Here is a 22040-nt window from a genome sequence, read left to right on the forward strand (position 1 = left end):
TTGTGGCCTGGAGGAGCAGTCGAGGACGGCCCAAGGCCTTGGGACCCTGTACCCGCATGGGAGACCTGGAAAAGCTCCTGGTTCCTGCCTTCAGATTGGTGCAGCTGTTGTCATGGGGAGTGAACCAGCAGATGGAAGTTCTTTCTTTCTGTCTCTTCTTGTTTCTGTGGATCTGTCTTTCCAATGAAAATGAATATATCTTAAAAAAAAAGAAGAACAACAAATATATTATTTTTTTTAAATGCCCATGTCATTAGGAAAGGGGGAAATGGTTGGAGAGAGTAGTCAGACCTGGTGAAGATGCCACGTTGTGCATCAAAGCGCTGGTTCTGGCTCCTGCCTCCTGCCATGGCAGACCCTGGGAGGCGGCAGGCACTGTTCAAGAAGTCAGGTCCCTGACCCCCACATCGGAAACATGGGTTAGTGACAACTGCTCCAGGGAGACTCGGGTCTGGCCCTGCTGGGCCCATGGGTCCCTGGGTATTACCCTGTCTGGAAAGGCAGTCACGGCTCCTCGGAGGCCAACAATGCCCTTCCCATGACTAGGCACCCAGGCAGCTGTGCTCCACAGGCGACGCCTGAGCTGTCCTCAGCCGCTCTAGCTGAGGATGTCCGCTGGGTCATGTGTACAGAGTGCCCACCATCTGTGCAGACACACATTGTGCCTGGTTCAAGGTTCAAGACTTTGCCCCGTCCCCAGGCTCTGGGCCCCAGCCTTCAGGGAAGAAGCGTGGATGTGACCTGACTGGGGTCAGACAGACACTGATTGCGTTGCAGAACTGCCTGGGGAGCGACGGAGAGGCTGGGGCTGGCTCCGGGCCCTGGGGTTGCAGTCTGAGTGCTCGCCGGGGTCTTAGGAGGCTGCCAAGTTCTCAAGCAGCTCTGCTGAGGGGCAGGGGGGAAACTCCTGCCTCACACACGGACTTCTCAAACCTAGACATGCACTGGACTCACCTGGGAGCTGGCACTGTGACACGGCTGGCTAAGCTGCCACCTGAAACGCTAACATCCTGGCAATTCCACTTCTGATCCAGCTCCCTGCTAATGCACCCGGGCAAACAGCGGCAGATGGCCTAGGATGGCTCCTGCTTCCATGTGGGAGACCCAGATCGGAGTGCCAGGTTCCTGGCTTCATTCTGGCCCATTCCCAATCACTGTAGCCATTTCGAGAGTGAACCAGCAGTGGTCTCTCCCTCTCTCTAACTCTACCTTTCAATTAAATAAATAAATCTTTACATAAATAAAAGCGGGGGCATTCAGGCATCAGTAATTTTCTTTCCTTTTAAAAAAAGATGTATTTATTTATTTATTTATTTGAAATGCAGAATGAAAGAGGTATGTACGCATGCACACACACACACACACACACACACTCACACAGATTTGCTGGTTTATTCCCCAAATGGTTCCCACAGCCAGGGATGGGCAGGCTGAGGTCAAGACCTCTGTGCAGGTCTCCAATATGCGTGGCAGGAGCCCAAGGACTTGGACCATCCTTCATGGCCTTCCCAGCTCTTGGGAGCACTCTCTCGAGTGCTCGCTCAGGCTCCGCACGCTGCGCAGAATCCCCGTGGCATCAGGAGGTGGCCTGTGGGGCTGTGGTGGAAGTGGGCTGGGGAGAGGGTGAGAGACAGTGGATTTAGGGCAGACTAGAGTGAGAGGAAATCCAGCAGGACTACAGCAGTGTGCCCTGCCTGTCCCGGCCCCCTTTGCCCCAGCAAATCACTGAGACAGGGAAGCTCTGAGGCACAGAACGGAGTGTGGAACAGAGTGGCCGCCTCGGGCAAGGTCCCTCCCCGGGATTCCCTCTGGCCACCACACCTCAGAGAGAAGGGCAGGGCGTCACCCCCCACACCTTCCAGGGCCAGCAGCATCACAGGGGCACTGTGTTCAGGAAAGTGTTTTTGGAGCTTAAGGTGCTGGAGCTGTGAGTGGTTGAGAAACACACCGCAGCCCCTGACATGAAGCCAGGGGTCTGGACGGTCAGGTGGCAAGCGCTGGGTCAACCTGGGGCAGCAGCACTCCGCTGTCTCCTTCCTGCCCTTCCTTTCTTCTACTTCTCTCTCTCTCTCTTTTCTTTTGGGTAAGAATTTACTAATTTGTTTTGTTTTAACATTTATTTTTCCCATTGGAAAAGCTAATCAGATTTACAGAGAAGGGGAGACAGAGAGAAAGGTCTTTGACCCCCTGATTCACTTCTAAAATATCCACAACATCTGCAGCTGCACCAATCTGAAGGCAGGAGCCAGGAGCTCTTCCAGGTCTCCCACGCGGGTGCAGGGTCCCAAGGCTTCTGCCGTCCCTAACTGCTCCTCCAGGCCACAGCAGGGAGCTGGATGGGAAGTGGAGCAGCTGGGACACGAATCAGCGTTCATATGGGATCCAAGCTCTTGCAAGGCGAGGATTTAGCCATTCAGTCATTATGCCTGTTTATTTATTTGAAAGGAAGAGTGACAGAGAGACGAGAAGTGATTGGCCATCAGCCTGGTTCACTCCCCAGACATCTGGTAGCCAGGGCAAGGCCAGGGCAAGGCCAGGGCAAGGCCAGGGCAAGGCCAGGGCAAGGCCAGGGCAAGGCCAGGGCAAGGCCAGGCCAAAGCCAAGAGCCAGAGCTTCACTCAGTTCTATGTGAAAGAACTTGGGCCAGCTTCCTTCTGCTGCTTTTCCAGACACTTCAGCAGGGAGCTGGATCAGAAGTGGCGTTTCCAAGACTCAAACTACACCCACATGGGATGCTGGCATTGTAGGCAGCGCCTTTCGCTGCTGTGCCACGACACGAATGATTCCCTGAGTTCTGTAGGCAAGCCTGGGGTTTGGCCCAGTGTGAAGGGGAGCGGTGAACGGAGGTCCCAGCTTCCCAGCCCTGCGTGTTGCGCCCCTGGGGACTGTTCCCACCTAGGCTGGCCGAGGCCACAGGGAGAGGCACTGAGGAGAAACATCTGATTTCTTTTCATCCTAGACATCAGAAGTAAGTCTATGGATTACAGCTTTAAACACAAAAATCCAACACACAGAATGAAAATAAAAGGAAGTGGTTTCAGAATCTTGGGTGGGAAATCCTTGCTAAATATGAGACTGAAGTCTGAAGCCACGATGGAAAAAAACAGATGAACTGGCTACAAAACGTGTAAAATTTTGCCATCATTATGCACAAAGCTAAAAATAAGCGACAGGGTGTGGGTGTTGCGGCACAGCGGTTAAGCCACGGAAGCAACATTGGCATCCCATATCAGGGTGATGATCCGAGTCCCAGTTATTCTACTTCCGAGTCAGCTTCCTGCTAATATGCCAGGGAATCAGCAGATGCTGGCCAAAGTGCCTGAGCCTCTTCCACCCACAAGGGAGACTGGGCTAGAGCTCCTGGCTCCTGGCTTTGACCTGGCCCAGACCTGGTTGTTGCAGCCATTTGGAGAGTGAGCCAGCAAATGGAAGCACACACACACACACACACACACACACACACACACACACTCTCTTTTTCTCTCTCTATTCCTGCTTTTTCCTTTCTTTTTTCCTTTGGACTGGACCCTATTCCTCAGAGACCCCAAGGGCCCACTGCACTCACCTCTGCCCTCCCAGTGTTCACAACATAAATGGGCGTGGTTATGTTGCAAGGAAGTGTTATTTACAAAAACAGGCTGTTACCTTTGTCTCCGAGCGACAATAATTGGCTATCTTCTGACTTACTCCAAAGCGCCAAGCAGCTGACTCAGGCAGAGTAGCCCAGAGGGACGGGGGTCTTGAGACTCCCATGGTCTGAGGAGGGAATCCACCGGGGAGGGGCCGCCAGGGGCTGTGTTCCTACTGTGCAACGGTGTGGAATCCCTGCATTCACTCCCCAAGCCACTCTTCCCGATCCGTTCCCTGGGACCCTTCCTAGCAAGACCCCAGCCTCTGGCCGGCTCCTGGTATCAGGCTGACCCCTAGGGGACAGCTGAGATACAGCAGGACACCAAGGGCTTGGCCTGCAGGATTGGCCTGCTCCCCTCCACCCACAGTCCTGCCTGTGATCTTGCTGCTGCTGCTGCAGGACCTGGAGCTGGAAGGAGACTCATGCTGCCGAGGATGAGGGCCCCACTTCACCCCTCCTGACATGCAGAACCCAGGCCAGCTGAGCTGCCTGGAGGAGCAGAACATGCAGGGCCAGCAAGGCTGCCCATGCTGTCTACCCATCCATTGTCATTCCACTGGACCTGGGCCAACCAGCCACCTGTCAAGGCCAGAAAGGGGGTTGCCTGGGAGGAGTGAAAAACCCAAACCCAGAGAAACCAACACGCAAGGCCAGTCCCAGAAGGATGGCGAAGGTGACCAACACCGTCCTTCAGCCACCCCTTGCCCGCCGGACTTGGCAGGGGAAACTGTATTTCTGCACAAAGAGGAGTAGGCATTTGGCATCAATGCTGGCCTACCCATTTCTCACATTATCACAGAAGTGAGGATGGCACAGCCGGGGGCCACAAACGCAGCCAAACATCATGGGAATGCATGGTTCTGCCCTCCAGGACCTGGGGTGCAGGGTGGACACGAACCCAGAACACCAGGATTCGAGGGTGAGAGGAGCAGGGTGAACTGGCACTCGAGCACCACCTCTTAGCTCGGTCCCAGGACAGCACAGGACCTGTCTGCTTCCTCAACGGATCTCCACGACAGATACACTGGATTAGAACTGCCCCACTTCACAGCTTAGCAAACTGACTTGAGAGGAACTTGCCCAGGGTTATATGACGGTCTGTGGCCAAACTGGGGAATGCACCCAGTTCTGGATGACCCCACAGACTGCCTCCTCAACCTGCTTCCTGCTCAGCACTCCACTGAGGGAAAGGGCCACCCCGAAAGCCCCCTGGAGTCCTCGGTGTTCCGCTCACCCTGGGAAGAACTGCTCCCGGGAGCTGACATCACCCCTCCCCCAGCCTCTCTCAGCACCTGCCTCCAACCGGCAAGGCCCCGCCCCACACCTGGGGCCTGACTTTGGTCCCAGGTGGCATCTGGCCGGGTGACAAGGGCATCTGGCCCTTGCTTAGGACTGAGTTACTGCACTAGGCCCAACGTGCCACCCCAAATGGAGATGAGCTCACCACTCCCCAAGCTGAAAAGCAGTTGTTCATTTACCTTCTAGGAAATCAGGAGAGCTAACAGGCCCATCCCCCAGCAGGCAAGTGTTGCCCTCTGCCTTAACCCTAACAAAAACAAGAAGCAGAAGTAACCCGCTGACCCGCTGACCAGTCAGTTATTTCCTCCTTGCCCCCCACCTTACAAAATCCCCTCTGTGCTATGGCCCCACAGGAAGTACTCATTCTACCTTCTTGTGAAGGTGACTCAGGAATTGCAAATGCACACCCGGAAACCAACACGCTGCAATTCTGTCTGCCCACAGGGCTGGGGCCTTCTCCTTCAAGCCGGCCTCCCCTGTCCTCCACCCAGGGCCCTCTTCCTGGGCTCTCTCTCTCCCGCCGGCATGCACCCAGCTCCACTGTCAAAGGGCCACCATGGGGCCGGGAAAGGCATCCATGTATTTGGGGGCCATCCCGAGCTGGAGGTCAGCATGAGGAAACAGAATCATCACAGCTCCGGGGGGTTTTAGCCAGAAGGGTCTCGAGGCCTTCAGTGACTCTCCGTGCTGGGCAGGAGAGCCCAGTGTCTCACAGGAACACACAGGCTGAGAGGGGCCAACAGAGGCTGAACAGAACTGAGGATTGCTGGTTAGCAGTAGGCACAGCACAAGACATTTTGGCAACTGCTGGCCCACAGAAGGACAATGCTGCCATGAGAGTGCGAGGGAGCTGCAAGACTGCCACTGCCTGCTGGGGTCTTATCCATCCCACCACTGCAGCACATGGCGCGCCCACGTGACTGTAGCGCCCCTGGTGGAAACACACGTGCTGCACTGCACACACAACTACACACCGCACGTAGGACCCAATCACACGTCAACACACTACCTCACACACTTCCTGGACCATGCTTTCGGTTATTGAATCTTAGCTTTCTATTTATTTGAGAGGGAAAGGGAGAAAAGGGAAGGGTATAGGAGAGTGCGTGCACTTCCGGCCGTTGGGTCACTCACCAAACGTCTTCAGTGGCCTGGACTGATGTCAGGAGACAGCAGTGCAATCCAGGTCTCCAGGGCAGGTGGCAGGAATCCCATCCCTCGAGTCACCACTGAGGTTCCCACCCCTCGAGCCACCAGCGCTGCCTCCAAGGGCTGCACCAGCAGGAAGCTGGGGTAGGGAGCCACAGTGGGTCCTGAACCCACGCCCTCAGATAGAGGATGCGGGAACCAGCCTAAAAGCAATGGCTCAAGGAGAGACTTGCCTTCAGCTCCCAGGCCTCAACTGTAGGCAGTTGGGGAGTGAACCAGCAGATAGGCACTCTCTGTCTCTCTGCCACTCAAATTCACAAATAAAAATAAAAGAATCAATCACGCTTCCAGTTCTGTGACATTACACTGAAACTGTTTATCCAACCTCCTGGGAAATCCCAATCCGGCCAGTACCAGCTGGCGCGGGGTTAAGGTTCCCTCTGCTTTAATCCTCAAACAGAAGTCACTAGAAATAACCTGATGTGAACTGTCCAGTCATCTCCCTAGTGCCCATTGCACGAGTGGACGACCAGTCCACTCTCTGCCTTTGGTTCCTTCTATCGCTAACACAGGCTTCCTTTGCTCGGAGTACCGGCATGCTTTATCTTTTATGAAGTGTTGCTCAATCCCAGGATTGAAGCAAAATTGATTAAGATGGTTGTAACTGAGCCCTTGGACACATGGGACAGCAGGTCATTGTCGCAGCCTCACATACCTCGCACTGACCAGGACAGCATCTAGGGCCAAGCCCTGCCTGCGAGGTCTGTAAAGGTGCTGCCCTTGAAGGTCGCACAAGGGCAAAGCAGTCCACAGCACCTGCCAGCAGACCCTTCCACCCCTGAGCGCATGCGTGCTCTCTGAGAGCTCCTACACCCCCAGACACTCCCCTGCAAGAGTGGAGCACACCTGAAGTTATTAAGCAGGGGACTTGGGGTGGAGCCCCAGAAAGCCCACATCTGGGATTGGAAAGAAGGGGGCCCTCTCAGGTCCACTTACCCCCAGGAGAGGAGGCACTGGAAGTTGGAAACTGGGAATTCCGGAACCACCAGACTCTGTGGTAGGGGGAGCTGGCGTACACACTAGCGCGTGGAAGCTGGTGCTGTGACGGTGCAGGAGCTCATGCCCACCCCCACCCGTGCCCTGGCCTCTGCATTCTTTTGTTTGGCCATTCCCAAGTTGTACCCTCAGCAATAAACCAATCGCCTCAAGGGCAATGTTCTCTGTTCTAGTGAATTATTGAACCATAGAGCAGGGTGGGGAGTCCCGGGTTGGGGGCGGGGTGGAGGGAGGAGGGAGGTTGGGCAGAAGTGTGAGTGGCCTGGCACCTGGTCTGCGGCTGAGGTTTGGAGTGGGAGCAGGTGGGACTGACCCTGTACTTGTGGGGTCTGTCGCTAACTCCGGGACAGCTTGTGTCAGACTGAACTGAGTGGCTGGACGTGCAGCTAGTGTCAGGGAACTAAGGAAAAACCACCTAGGGCCTGTTGGCACAGATGTGAGAGTGCTGGGCTGGTAGAGAGCAGAAGGAAACACAATGCCAGCCGTGCCTGCCTGGCCTCCAGCCTTGCCCGCAGCTGTCCCTCCTGGGGCTCAGGTCCCCCCTTCATCTTAGCGACTGAAAGTAAAGAGACTCTGCAAAGCCTGCCCCCCACAGCATAGCTCCTGACCCAGAGAGCACCTCCTGACTTGGCAGCCATGCCCTGGCCCACCCAGACCTGGCAGCAGTGCAGTGCCCGCCCACAGTGTGGCGGGGTCCTACCTCCTCCACGCAGTCAGGGATCTCAGGCGCGCAGGGCAGCGTGCCGGTGCTCTCCACGGACAGCACGTCCTTCAGCAGCTCCTCGCACCCTGTGAGCAGGTGGACAGGCGACGTGTGGTCAGTGTCTCGGCTAGGCCCAGGCGCTCTGCTGTGACAGCCAGGCCCTGAGCGGGAAGGGCTTGAGGAAAACTGGTGGTCCTGGTCCTCAAGGGGCAGGGAGGCGGCATCTGGACAAAGAGAGCTCAAATGGTGCCCTTTTACTGGGACCAAGAGAGAGTCACCAGTGCAAAAGGGCAGGCTCTTCGTGGAGGTAATCCAAGAGGCCTTCCTGGAGGAAGGGACATGAGCCGGCATTGCCACGTCAACCTCCCCCTGAGGCTGAGCACTCTGCCAAGTCCTTCCCGCTCCAGGACACCTAGAACAGGCCCCCCCCCCCCCCCAGAGGGCTCTACCTCCTGTGGACTCTCTCACACTGGTCGTCTCCCCCCATGTCCTTGAGCAAATATCCCAAAGTCACATAGGACAATCCAACAGGCCCAGGCATCCCGCAGATGCAACCTGTGGTGGTCCTAAGGTCCAAACAAACCCCATGTCCTCGACGGGAACCTCTGCACGCCGTCCCTGACCCTCGGCTCACTTCCTCTGACGTGGCTGCTGCATACAGCAGCTTCCCACCTGCGAAGGCCAAGCCGGCCCTGCAGGGAAGGACTCTGGCCCAGTGATAGCCACCATGGTGGGGGGGAGGTGAGGAGCAGGAAGCACAGCTCCCTTCACAGACAGTGGGGTGCCTGGAGTACCCAGAAGCAGCACGCAGAGGCGGGCAGCTCACGCTAAGTCACGTTCTCAAGACAGCCCAGTAATAAGAACGGCACCATCCCGGCCCCACAACTGGCTTTTGGATTCAGGAGAGACAGGGGATTTTATGGCGCGTCCTTCAACAAGGGCTAGCAGGAAGAGAGGGTGTCAGGAGGGGCTGAGAGACGCAGGGAGGGAGGGAGTGGCCCTGCCCATTGCTGTGGGCCTGGGAGGCCCCTGGGAGGCTGGCATCCTACAGGGCAAGACAGGAGAGCGGATGTCAGTGAGGAGGCAGACATGCCCATCCAGCCCTGAGTGTGAGCATGGAACACTGTGGCAGAAGGTTAGGGATACCCACAGTCCCATAGCTGCCCAGGGCTAGGGTAGCTGTGGGAGCCCAAATCCTCCCCCACATCTCCCATGGGTCACCAGGCAGATCTGCTTATAGAGACCACCTAGGGGGGTCCCTGGGACCCCTAAAGAATCTGCCATGCCAGTCTCCCTACAGGGGGAACAGGACAGAGAGGGACCCCAGGACTCATCCCTCACCTTTCATGGCGAACACCCCCCGGCAAAAGTCCTTGAAGTTGATCCTGCCCAGGTCGTGGGGATCCAAGTACTTGACAAGTTTCTCCACCTGAGGGAAGGCAAGAGGACAGGTGTGAGTCTGATGGTGACAGCCCGAGGGTGCAAGGGCAGCAGCGCCCTCCGACCTCTCCCCTCATCCCAGGTTAGCACCAGGCTAGCCCGCTGCGAGGTCTCTTCTGGGACCCAAGAGCAAGCTGGGACACGCATGGGGACAAGCAGGGTACGAGCAGGCCAGCCCCTTCCCCGTGGGCAGCCAACGGGTGGCCTTGAGGAGGTCAAGACTCCAGGGGGCTCTTTGGCGGCTCTTCAGCACAGAACTGACACAAACTCCATGCCAGACACCCAGGAGTGCTTCCCTATTGTCCTAACAAAATCTTAGCCATGTTTTACAAATTTTATTTTTGTGCTTTGTAGTTCTGGGACCCTTGATCAAATCCCTGTCAATAGGATTGGAAAAACACAGTGCATGACAGTTTCATTAATGATCGGAAATTCCAGGTTTGGGGCCCAGCACGGTAGCCTAGTGGCTAAAGTCCTAGCCTTGCATGTGTCGAGATACCATATGGGCGCTGGTTTGTGTCCCAGCTGCCCCACTTCCCATCCAGTTCCCTGTTTGTGGCCTGGGAAAGCAATCAAGGATGGCCCAAAGCCTTGGGACCCTGCACTGGCATGGGAGACCCGGAGGAAGCTCCTGGCCCCTGGCTTCAGATGAGCTCAGTTCTGGCCGTTGTGGTCACTTGGGGAGTGAATCAGAGGATGGAAGATCTTCCTTTCTGTCTCTTCTCTCTGTAAATCTGACTTTCCAAAAGAAATTAGTAAATCTTGAAAAAAAAACAACAACAACCGAAAACAAAAAACAAAACCCAGAAAATTCCAAGTTTGGAGCAAAGCCAAGGATGGCTGTGATGGGAGGCAGTGTGGCGGGTCTTTCATCAGTTTGAAAGCAGCATGACAGAGGTGTAGAGAGACACCTTCATGGGCTGCTTCAGTCCCCAGCTGCACAAGGCTAGGAGCCTGGAACTCCATCTAGCTCCCCGGCTGAGTGCTCAGCTGCTGCCACCCAGGGTGCGTGTTGGCAGCGAGCTGGGTTGCAAGCGGAACTGAGACTCCAATATGGTTGTGGGCCTCCCAGGCGTGACTCAACCTCTGAGACAAACGCCCACCCCATCTTCTGGCTCTCACAATACATCCTGGGGTCTTCCGCAGCTGGCTGATGGCCTCTCCGGTCCTTGTCAGTTGCCTTTCTCCCCCAATCCACCTCAAATACCAATGTCCCTGGGTAAGCCGGCCACCGCCCTCTCCGGGACCAGTGGCTGGGACGGTCCTGTTCGCCGGCCCTGTCCTACCCTTCCTGCCACCACAGCATGGCCGAGCTGCTCCCTCTCTCGCCTGCATCCAGCCCAGACCCCACTGTTCCCCACAGCTACCTTCTTTGCATACCACCCCTTGCACCCATCCGTCTACAGCTGTCACCATTGCCCTCCTTGGCCATGCACGTTTCATCTAACTGTCCCACTCTCAGTAGGCCCCGGCACCCACCCTGGAAGCCAGCCTGTGACTGCCTGTCCTCCCACGTTCTCCATCACTGACCACACCCCAAGCAATGAAGCTCTTGGCTGCCTCAGGGCCCGGCACACGCTGCTTTCCCTGGGGTGCCTGTCCTTCCCGTGGCCGTCTGTCTGGGGCCTCCCTGTGCAGCTCTGTCCTGACCATGCCCCTGTCGCTGGGGTTCCCTCTGCTGCGGCCCAGCCTTGAGGTATCCTAGGTTTTGCCTCTAGACTCTGGGTTGCAGTCTGTAAATACGGGTTCCTGTAATGGTTTGAGTCGTTTGTGCCTTTTCTCTACAGAGGGAGCTCCTGGGGGGCCAGGGCTGTGCCTGTGTTGATCACCACTCTACACCTGGTGGTCCCCACCGGGCCTGGCATGCGGCACAAGTTTCACATATATTTGGCGAGTACAGGGACCCGAGCGGTTCCACAACACATCTTGATGCTTAAGGCTTTTGATACAAGTTGCCAAATTCCTCTCCAAAAATACATCTCAATCACAGTAACTAACTTGGAGCTTGCCAGCCCATGGTATTTTTTTTTTCCTGGTTTTTGGCAATAGCTAACTTCATAACAATTGGCTTTTCTAATGAATTGGGGCCTCTGGCCCCTGAAAAATGTTAACACTTGAATTTCAGTGCTTTGACAGGTGTGGTTCTAGAGGCTTTCTTCTAAGTCAGTCTAGCATTGAGAGGGCTGCTGTCCCTCAGTGCACATGGGTGTATACACTCACACACACACACACACACACACACACACACACTCTCTCATTCATGCCTCCCTTCTGCCACGCAGCATGGCTGAGAGCCACACATGCCAGACCCATGGCAGTAGCCGCTGCTCCTGCTGGTTAAGCACACGTGGTTACATGGACCACACACAGGCACAAATGGGCACAGGGGTGGGGAGAAGAGGCTACACACCCTCACTGCAGGCACCTTCCATCTCCCCTGGTAATTCTGGTCAATATTTACTGCACAGCCAGGTCCTTCTAGAACCCTCTCTGGCTTTATTGCTCACCATGGGAACACAGTCCAGTGTGCAGGGAAGGAACTCCTGCACCTGCTGGGATGGTTAGTGCTGTCAGGGAAGACTTGCCATGCCCCTACACCACCTGCCATGTGCCCCAGGTCCAAGTCTAGTCATAGGCACATTGTATTTCCCTTTGAGCATGGCAGGTGCCACAGGGGTCTGCAGCCCTGGTCAGTGCCAGTGACTTGGCCTGCTGGAGTGAGCCCCCATCTCAGCCACCTCCACCCTCCTTGAGTGTGCGGCTCTGGCTCGTGCCTTTATTCCAGTTTGTCCTGCCTTCCCACCCTGGCATGGGGCTGGGGTGAGGGCCAGGCAGAAGGGTCCGTGTTCCCTCTGAGACCTCTGAACCCGTTACCTGGTGGGCTTTATAAAGAGCCTGAAGGAGGAAGGTGGCTTTTTAGCAGCTTGTGCACAGCCAGAGCCGCCTCAATATTGTTGCCGCCACCTCCACCCCCTCTGACACTGCCAGGCACTGACGTGGCCTCTGAGAACAGCAATGCCAGGTGACACCTGCAGGAAGTGGGGCAGCTCTCGCACCAGCCCAGCAAGTGGCACCTCTTCCTGCTCTCTCCAGGTGGGTGTGTCGGGGGGATCGCCGAACATAAGCATGGGGTAGGACACGCGCACCTCAGGCCTCCCCACAGCCCCAGCTTCTGCCCAGACAGTCCGTGCTGAGGCCTCATTCTAGACCTTCATTTCCTGTGGTGCCAGTCAAGGAGGGTGGAGTCTGTCTCTGAGTGTGGAGCAACTGAGAAGGAGCCCCAACTTCAAACCTACCCAGGGAGCAGCAGGGCTCTGTAACCTCCGAGCAGCTGACGCTCTGGGACTGGGGGACGCAAAGGTAGGGTGGGTGCTGTTTCCTGAGCAGCAGACGGCCACAGTCCCTTGGGCACCCTAGAGCAGTGCAGGGTCCCCGTCTGCTGCGCCTCCTTTCTCTGTGGAGCACCCAAATGCAGTGGCCACAGATGAGGGTTCCGCACTGCCTTGCGGCCCTTCACCAAGCAGGCCAATGTGATGTGATTTCCACACCACGCGCTGACTGCTGCCCTCACACAGACTCATGGGCACCAGGGACCCCCAGCACACAGGCAGCGGGGTGTGGGTAACGCCTGCTGGAGCCACGGCAGGCCACTAGGACGTGAGCCTGACTGCGTGGGTCATTCTTAGGACAATTCCAACAGCAGCAGTGTTTGCGGCCGCGAAAGAGCCTTCTCTACTAGGGACGGACCCCTCAGCAAGTCTTTACCTTCCTGGACATGGGGTAACCTTGTCCCCCGATTCTGCTGCTCAGTCCCTCTTTTCATCAGCAGATAGGCAAAGTCCCAGGGAGTGCAGGGATGGGGAGCGGTTGTTGAAGGTCGTGCAGGGAGTGCAGCAGGTGACCCACCTGCAGGGCATGGGGGACTAGCGGGCACACACACATTGTGTGGCTGGGCAGCCCCGGGGGCTCCTGGCCGGTGAGGCCTGGCTGGCAGGGTCCACAGGAGCAGCTAACGCCAAGCGCTCCCAGCTGGCTGCAGAGCTTGCTGCCAGGGAAACAGGCAGCTCCCTGGCAATAAAACACTGATCTTCCCTTTTTTGGGGCCACTCAATTACCAGGCTTCCCCATTCTATTTCTGTGGTCTTTTTCTTCAGGCTGCTGTCTGCTCCCTCCCATTCATTCCCCAGGGTCATATCTCTTCAGTGGAGCCCAGACGGTGGGGAAGGCTGCTCTGCTGCTGTCACCGCTACGCCAACTGATCACCGGCCAGATCCTCCCTGAGCCCCCCCTCCCTGATGGCCAGGAATGCAAGGCTGAACTTGGCGGACCTTTCACCCTTCTGGGATCCCAGCTGCCATGCCTCAGGAGAAGGGGGTCAGCCTGCTTATGGTGCCACTATGAGGCTCTGTGCACACATTAAGGGGCTTAATAAACACTGGCCACGCCATTACCAAGGTAGCCAGCATATCCCCTAAAGGACAGACTTTTAGCCTGGGGTTAAGACACCTGTGTCGACCTGGCGCAGTGGCGTAGCAGTTAAACTCCTCGCTTTGTAATAAAAATAAAAAAATCTTAAAAAAAAAAAAAAGAATTTATATTGGAAAGTCAGATATATAGAGAGAGGAGGAGAGACAGAGAGGAAGATCTTCCGTCCATTGATTCACTCCCCAAGTGAGCCGCAACGGGCCGGTGCGCGCCGATCCGAAGCCGGGAACCAGGAACCTCTTCCAGGTCTCCCACGCGGGTGCAGGGTCCCAAAGCCTTGGGCCGTCCTCCACTGCTTTCCCAGACCACAAGCAGGGAGCTGGATGGGAAGTGGAGCTGCCGGGATTAGAACCGGCGCCCATATGGGATCCCGGGGCGTTCAAGGCGACTTTAGCCGCTAAGCCACGCCGCCGCTGGGCCCTCCAATATAAATTCTTAAAAAAAAAAAAAAAAAAAAAAAGACAGCTGTGTCGCCCCCTGGAGTGCCTGGGGTCAAATCGGCCTGTGTTTCTTGACTCCAGCTTCCTACAAATGTGTACTTAGGGAGGAGGTGGTGGCAGCTCAATGCTTGGTTCCTGCTGTCCACACTGGAGATCTGGATGGTTCCAGTTCCCAGCTTCAACCTCTCCCAAGCCTGGCTGTCCAGGACATTTAGGGGGTGAACCAGCTGATGACAGTTCTGCTTCAAATAAACATGTCATACACACACACACACACATACACACACACATATGACACAAAATTTTAAATGGAGGAGAGGAGGGAGGGAAGATGGGAGGGAGAGGGAAAGGAGGGACAGATCTTTCACCTGCTGGTTCACTTCCCACATGTTCACAGTAGCCAGGGTTAGGGCAGGCTAAAGCCAGACACTTGCCATCCATGTCTCCCACATCTTCCTGATGCTTTTCCCAGGTGTATTAGCAGCGAGCTGGATCAGAAATGGAGAAGCCAGGACTGAAACCAGCATCCACATGGTATGCTGGTCTTGTAGGAGGCAACTTAACTCATTGCATTACAGCCCCAGCTCCCAGATATCAATACTTTTTTATATCAAAATATATTCTAGGGCCCGGCGGGTTGGCATAGTGGTTAAGGCCCTCGCCTTGCACACGCCCCGGAATCCCATATGGGCGCCGGTTCTAACCCCGGCAGCCCCGCTTTCCATCCAACTCCCTGCTTGTGGCCTGGGAAAGCAGTCGGATGGCCCAAAGCTTTGGGACCCTGCACCCGTGTGGGAGACCCAGAAGAGGCTCCTGGCTTCGGTTTGGTTCAGCTCCAGCTGTTGCGGCCACTTGGGGAGTGAATCATCGGACGGAAGATCTTCCTCTCTGTCTCTCCTCTCTGTATTTCCGCCTTTCCAATAAAAGTAAAGTAAATCTTTTTAAAAATATATATTCTATTTTCCATAAACTTTTAAAAGTCCTTAACTTTTTTTTTGGTGCCAGGCGCCAATGCATGCATTCACATAACCCTTGCCACAACCTGGGCAGCAGCTGTTAGTATTCCCGTTTCACAGTGAGGAAACGGAGACATAGAAAGGAGAGGGCCCTGTGAGTGAAGGTCACGCAGCTGAGCTGAGGCAGCTGGACACGACGGCCTGGTGCCCGAGTTTATACTTTACCCCGTAATTATGTCTACTAAAAATTACTATTATTTTCCCAAGCGTGGTGGCATGCAGTAACCAGAAGAAGAACAAATCTGTATTCTGCTCTCTTTGCTTCTAGAAAAATTGGCATTGGGACAGGGATGTCTTGCTTGAGAGCCAGAATATTAAAAGAGTATCAGCATGTTGTGTTGCTCAAGCAGAGGGCTCCGACTGGCACCCCACACACGGCTTAGAGACAGGCTCGACACGTGTCAAGTAGACATCAGTCAAGGGGCCAGGGAAGCCTCCTGGTGCCGGTGAGACAGTAGCAAACACACTGCACCTCATCACTTCCACTGACTGCAACCAGAGCCCTGGGCAGGTGACATCAAACCAAACGAGCATTCTGAAAACAGTGAAGTGAGGACAGCAAAAAGTAAAAGATGGTATATGTTTTCAGATTAATTTTTTTTTCTTCATCTATTTTATAACCTAGATTCAGGCTGCACAGTAGGTTACAACGAGAAAATGGGCCATAAAAACTCCTCTTGTGTGTGTTCAGTGTGGGGGAGCTGTATTGTAGTTAGCAGGTAAAGCTGCTGCTTATAACACAGGCGTCTCACGGGAACTTGATCATGGCCATCCCACTTCGGCTCCAGCTTCCTGCCACGCACAGGGAAGGCAGCGGAGGATGGTCCAGGCCCTGGTCATTGTGGCCATCTGAGGAGTGAACCAGCACAGAGAAAATACCTTTGTCTCTTTCTCTGTGTCTCTCCATCTGTGTAGAACTTTTCTAAAATCAATGTATTAATTTCTTAAAAAGTCCTCTTTCTGATGAGAAACTGAGGAAAGAGGCCCTTTACGGATGAGTTGAGTGGGAGGGAAGGAAGAGATACCTTGGTATTTTCCCTTTCTGAGTCCCCTCCCATGAGGCATGCTGGCAGGTGGCAGCAGCCACGCCCATGAGGAAAACCTGCAACTCCTGCAGAGGGAATCTTCCTGCCTGCCAGGAGAAAGGAGGAAAAGGGGCCTCAGAGCTGGAGTGGGCCGGGTCACAGCACGGCAGGAGGGAGCTGGAGGGCTGTGTGTACAGGCCCGGCCCACTCCTCAACTGCAGCCACAAGGGGGGCTTGTCAGTGGACAATGCTGAACCCGAGACAAGCCAGACGCAGTCATTATAGGGCGCAGACTTTGAGGTTACCCAAATTACCCTGCATGAAGCAAAGGGGAATACTCCTGAAATAAATGGAAAGACAGAAATTCTTAGCAAGAGAGAGAAAGAGGATTTTTGAAGACCAAATGAAATTTTTTTTAGAACTGAAATTCAAAACTTCAAGTAACCGACATTTTCAAAATTCATTGGATGGGACTAATAGCAGAATGGAGGCAGGAAAAAAAAAAACAGTGGTGGAATAATTGGAATTAACTAAGCACAACGAGGCAAATCACCAGAGGTTCAGAGAAACATTAGAGGAAAAAATTCACTCAGAAGACATACCAACTCCAAATGTACAGGCACCTAACAACAGGGCTGCAAAAAAAAAAAAAAAAAAAAGTGAGGCAGAACTAAAAGGCCTGAAAGAAAAAGTCAGACAAGTTGACAGTTAGAGCTGGGACCTTCAAACCTCAGCTCCAGGGAAGAACAGAACCACTTTGAGGGAAAATCAACAAGGGCAGGAAAGGGCCGAAGAAGATTACTATCCGGCACAACCAAGCCGAACCACGGAGCACTCACAGCAGGGCACGCCATGCCCTCCTGCACGGGGGACATTTGGCACGGTAGACCAACTCCTGAGAGACTAAACAGGACTTAATACATTTACAATAACTGAAATCATGCAATTATGTTTTCTCACCAAAAAGGAATTTAAAAAAATCAATAACAGCAAGACATCTGAAAAATTTCCACATCCTTGGGAATTACGCATCATCAGCCTAAGTATTCCACTAGACAAAGAGGAAGTCCCAAGGGAAATTAAAGATACATTAAAGTAAATTAAAAACAGAAAGATGGAAAATGGTAGAGGAAAAGCAACAACAACAAATTGATTCATTGAGGAGATTCATCCAACAGGTGCACCTCTGACCAGACTTCAGAGCGACAGAGCGAGGGAATGCAGATCGCCAGTATCATAAATGAACGCCGAGATGCTGCCATGGCTTCACAGAACTGAAAAGGCTAATAAGGAAATGCTGTGACCACCGATGGGCACAGGATGTCTATAACTTAGATGAAATAACTAACCAAGTCTTTGAAAGACACAAAACCGTGAGGCTCACACAGGAAGAACAGATGGTCTGAATAGCACTGTAAGTAGTAAATAATTTTTTCATAATCTCATTCACTCACTAGTGAATAACCTCATTTACTAGTTCACTCCACAAATGATCACAAGGGCCAGGGCCAGGCCTGCAGCCCTTAACTCCGTCTAGGTCTTTCACATGACTGCAGAGACCAAAGCACCTGGGCCCATCTTCTATTGCTTTCCCAGGCACATTAGTGGGGCGCTGGATTGGAAGTGGGGCAGCCGAGACCTGAATTAGTGCTTAGGGAAGTTGATGTCAAAGTGATGGCTTAATCGGCGGTGCCACAACGTCGTCCCAGAAATTAATTAGTTCATCCCAGGAAATCCTTCTAAAACCTCAGACCCAGATAGTCTCATAAGAGAAACATGAGTTCTACCCAATCTCTCCAGAAAACAGAACAGTTCGCAAGTGAGTCTATGAGTCGAGCATTGCCCTGATACCAAAACCAAATACAGCCTGGACAAGCATCTGATGCAGCAGCTAAGTCACCACTTCCTGCAGCGTGTTGGGTTCAAGTCCTGGTTCCACTTCTGATCCAGCATCCACTACCACACTGTGGGAGGCAGCTGATGACGGACCAAGTCCCTGGGTCCTTACCACCCATGTGGGAGGCCCAGGTGGATCCCGGATTCTGGCTTCAGCCTGGCCTGACCCTGGTGGATGAGAACACTTGAGTGAACCAGCAGCTGGAAGACTGGCCAATCTCTCTTTGCATTTCAAGTAATTAATAACGAATATTATATAAAGGGACGCATGTGGCATCCCACATCCAGACCTGCTGGGCAGAGTTGTTGATGAGAGCCAGCTAGGCGAGGGAAGAGGTGGGCATGGACGCGGTGGGCAGCAAGCAGGAGAAGCGGGGGTGGGGAGAGAAGTGATTAAACTGAAGGCAGGGGTCTGAGGCAGCTGGACACTGGCCACCGAGGGAAGAGGCCAACAAGGGGGGACTCGGGGTCTGTCAGCTGCACCTCGTCTGGAACACCTCCAGTGGCTCTCAGGTATGGAGTGCCTACAAGGGCAAGGTATCACCGGCAGCACCTCACACTGCCAGCTGATGCCCAGGCAGAAGAGTCGAGTCTAGGGGTGACTGAGGTTGGAGTCCAGCTCAGTCTTGGCCTGCGTCCCTTTTCCTCCTGATGTCCCCATTGAGTCCTTTCTCTGACCTTCCCAGGAGACCGTGGCCTCCGCGGGGTCTGGGTGCCTCAGCACCAAGCACTCCAGCTACTTGTTTATCCACTTTCCCAGGCGGTCCAGCCGCCTGACCTCAGGCACACAATGAGACTCTGTGTTCTGGAGTCCCCGCCCCCACCCCCCACAGACAAAGGCCACAGCTCTGTCCACGGATTCCCTGCAGGGGAGCAGCTGGAAACAAAGCCAGTGGGAGACAAGGGGCAAGGCCAGGGCTCCACGGTGGGGCCCACTCTCCCTCCACGGTCAGCACCCCTGCCCTCATCCCAGGTGAGAGACAGTCAGCACTAAGCTTGTGCAACTGCACCGACCCCGGCCAACAAAGCCTGCCCCAGACTGCCCTGGGCGAGGCAGGGCACTTCTCCATTCCAAGGCCCTTCAACCAGCACCCAGGACCAATGTGCAAATCACGAGACTAGGAGTCAGTCCTATGGCAGACAGGAGAGTGCGGGGTGCATAGTGGGGTTGAGTGACATGACAGGGTGTCCTCGGGACCCTGTGACACACAGAGCCTCAAGTCCTCACCAAGTGTGTGCTGGCAAGCCCCGACTCTGCTCAGGGCACCGAGTAGCTCTGGGGGTCCTCCTGATGCCTTCCCAGGGCTCTCTGGGACAGGAAGGAAATTGGCAGAAGAGGAGAGAAACAGAGCAGAGCAGGACAGGGTAGCAAAGGCCATGCCTGGGACAGCTTCACCAGGGACCTGACAGCCTGGGGGCAGCAGGTGTGGAGGGACCCCAGGGTGTCCCTCAGCTTCTCAGAACCTTTGACTTCTCAGTAAAGTCAAGAAACAGTGACAGGGTTTGCCCAGCTAGGGCAGCCCTGAGGCACCTGAGACTCTGTCAAGACTAGGGTCTCCAGGGCGTCTCAACCCTGGGGTGTGAGCCCAGCACAGCCTCCCACCACCGCCAGTGACTGGCCCAGGCAAAGGCATGTTAACCATCTCTGGCCAATGAGACATGGGCTGTACAGCCTCGAGAGACACTGTCTTGGAAAAGAGGAAAGCAAAAGGTGGGCACACGGAAGTGCTCCCCTCCCTGGGAGCCCTCCTGGGGAACTTCCGCCATCGCGTCACGGAGGCAGCTCAGTGGGGGGATGGCTTGAAGTGATCCTTCCTGGAGCTGCCCCACCATGGATGCCTGTGTTGTATAAAGCAAGAGGCTGTTTGGTGTTGGTGCTTTGCTCTTAGAGTTGGGGGGGGTCCCCTTAACTGAAGAGGGACTGGCTTCAGGACCAGCGGGGCAAAAAGTGGTGATGGCAGACAGGGGCTGTGCCACTCAAGGTCAGGGGTCGCTGGTCAGCACTGAGATCCAGGCACAGGCACCCTGCACCGCCCATCCAGGGAAATGATGTCTTCCTTTCTGTCCCCAAGTGGCCACCTCAGAGCCTGAGCTGGCTGCTGACTGCTGCCAGGACCCCTGTGACTCTGTTTGCTTCCTGAATAGGAATGAAAGGGTTAGGAGTCGGGGTGGTCTCCGGCAGGCGGGTCCGGGGTGCGTCTGCCCATCTGTCCCTCCCTTCAGTCAACCAGGCTCTTCCCCCACTCCCTGGTGTGTGTGTGTGTGTGAGGGGATGGTGACAGACACCTCTGCAGGGGAGGGACAGATGTCTTGCTATTTCTCGAGTGAGATAAAAATAGCCCAGGGGCCAGCATCACAGTGGGCAGATGACTGCTAAAGCTGCCACATGCCCAGGGGCAGTGTGGAGGGAGGCAGGGAGGATGGCCACCAGGCTGTACCCACCCAGGACTGTGGGGGAGGGGAGAGCACCAAGGTCAAAGGCAGGGAGGCAGGCAGCTCTGCCTCCCAGGCTCCCTCGAGGTCAGTGCCTGATGCACCCAGGGGTGATATGGGAGAAAGGGCATGGACACCGGGGACCGAAGAGTAGAGATTCCTGCATTAGGGAGGGGAGAAGGCAGCCTTGCCACACACCTGGCAAGCCCCGGCCTCTCAGCACCTTGGTCCGTTCACCCATGAAATGGTGCAGGCCAGACTCCCTTGGCTCCTGTTCCCCAGGGGCCCAAAAGAGGTCATGATTATGATTATGGGGGTCCATTAACAACATTGGCTGGTGGACTGCCAGCATTCCATGTAACCTAGGCTCCTTCCCTGGGGCCTGGCAGGGGTCAGGCAGACACTTACAGGGCTACAGGGGAACACAGTGTCTCGCCCATTGTAGGTATCTCCCGCACAGAGACCCCACAAAGATCTGAAGACCTGCAGGCCACCTGCATGTTCCTGGCAGACCATACTTGGGGCAGTCGCTGGTGTCTGTAGCCCACTTCTGGGTGATACCCAGCCAGGGGCAGGTGAACAGAGGCTGACCACTTGCCCAAGGTCACAGAGAGACCAGTGCACTCATCAAAGTGTCAAGCAGGGTTCCGAGATGCTGGGCCCCAGGTAAGCATCGAGCAGACTGACACACCAGACTGACACGAGGAATGGCACTCCTGGGACCACCTGGCTTCCATGCCCTTGCACCTCGCTTTCAGCCTTGCCTGGGCACTAGCCCCGTTACAGTTGTTTTCCTTTGCCCAAGATGTGGGCCATACCCACAGCATCGTCAGATTTGGGGTGACAGCCGCCTGGGGGTACACGTTCTCTCACCCATCCCCATAGGAGGAAGCCCGGTGCAAAGCAGCCCCAGGCCTTAGGGAAACTCCTCTGGGCTCAGCCCCAGGGGTCAGGGGCCACTCCAGGGAGGTAAAACTATTTGCTGGCAGTGCAGCCGGAAGCAGCAGAGGCAGGAGGCCTCATGCATGATTTAGGTCCTTATTTATAATTCAGACCTCTTCCTCCAAAAGTGGGTTGCAGGCCTGAGCAGAGGGCGGAGGCCGAGGCCTGTGGGGCCAGCACACTGCTCAGCCACTCATCCTCACATGGCCCTGGGAGGGAAGGCACAGGCCTTGCTGCATAAACCAGAGGACCAAGATGTGGGGTGGAGAGGGGGGACACGGGGGAGGCAGGGAGGACAGGTGGGGACCTTGTGGCCAGGGCACAGGCAAGCAGGCCTGGCACGGAGCCCAGGACCCATTTGCTCATCGCGCAGCCTCCAGGGCAGAGGGACTAAAGGCAGAGTCCCACCTCAGTCACCCAACATAGACCTCCTGGGTCTGGTGGTAGTGGGGGACCCTGGAATCAGCATTTTCAAAGCCCCCAACCTGGAGGTTCTGATGATGTGACCCTGGGGTGGGAGTGGGG

General features: G+C 55.2%; 1 protein-coding gene across 3 annotated transcripts in view; it reads right to left on the reverse strand.

Moving 5' to 3' along the window:
* RAB11FIP4 (RAB11 family interacting protein 4) overlaps window positions 1-22040 on the reverse strand; it is an 89788-nt gene that overhangs the window by 52281 nt on the left and 15467 nt on the right. For 2 of the 3 annotated variants that reach the window (XM_004594007.3, XM_058675736.1), the window contains exons 2-3: window positions 9180-9267; window positions 7836-7924 (exon numbers count right to left, since the gene is read on the reverse strand). In XM_004594007.3, the coding sequence (XP_004594064.3) occupies window positions 7836-7924; window positions 9180-9267 (177 nt within the window). Of the gene's footprint in view, window positions 1-7075; window positions 7116-7835; window positions 7925-9179; window positions 9268-22040 lie in introns of those variants that run through there. The other variant, XM_058675741.1, reaches the window with a different exon arrangement.

Source organism: Ochotona princeps, chromosome 17 (assembly GCF_030435755.1).
Source record: "Ochotona princeps isolate mOchPri1 chromosome 17, mOchPri1.hap1, whole genome shotgun sequence".
Classification (NCBI taxonomy): Eukaryota; Metazoa; Chordata; class Mammalia; order Lagomorpha; family Ochotonidae; genus Ochotona; species Ochotona princeps.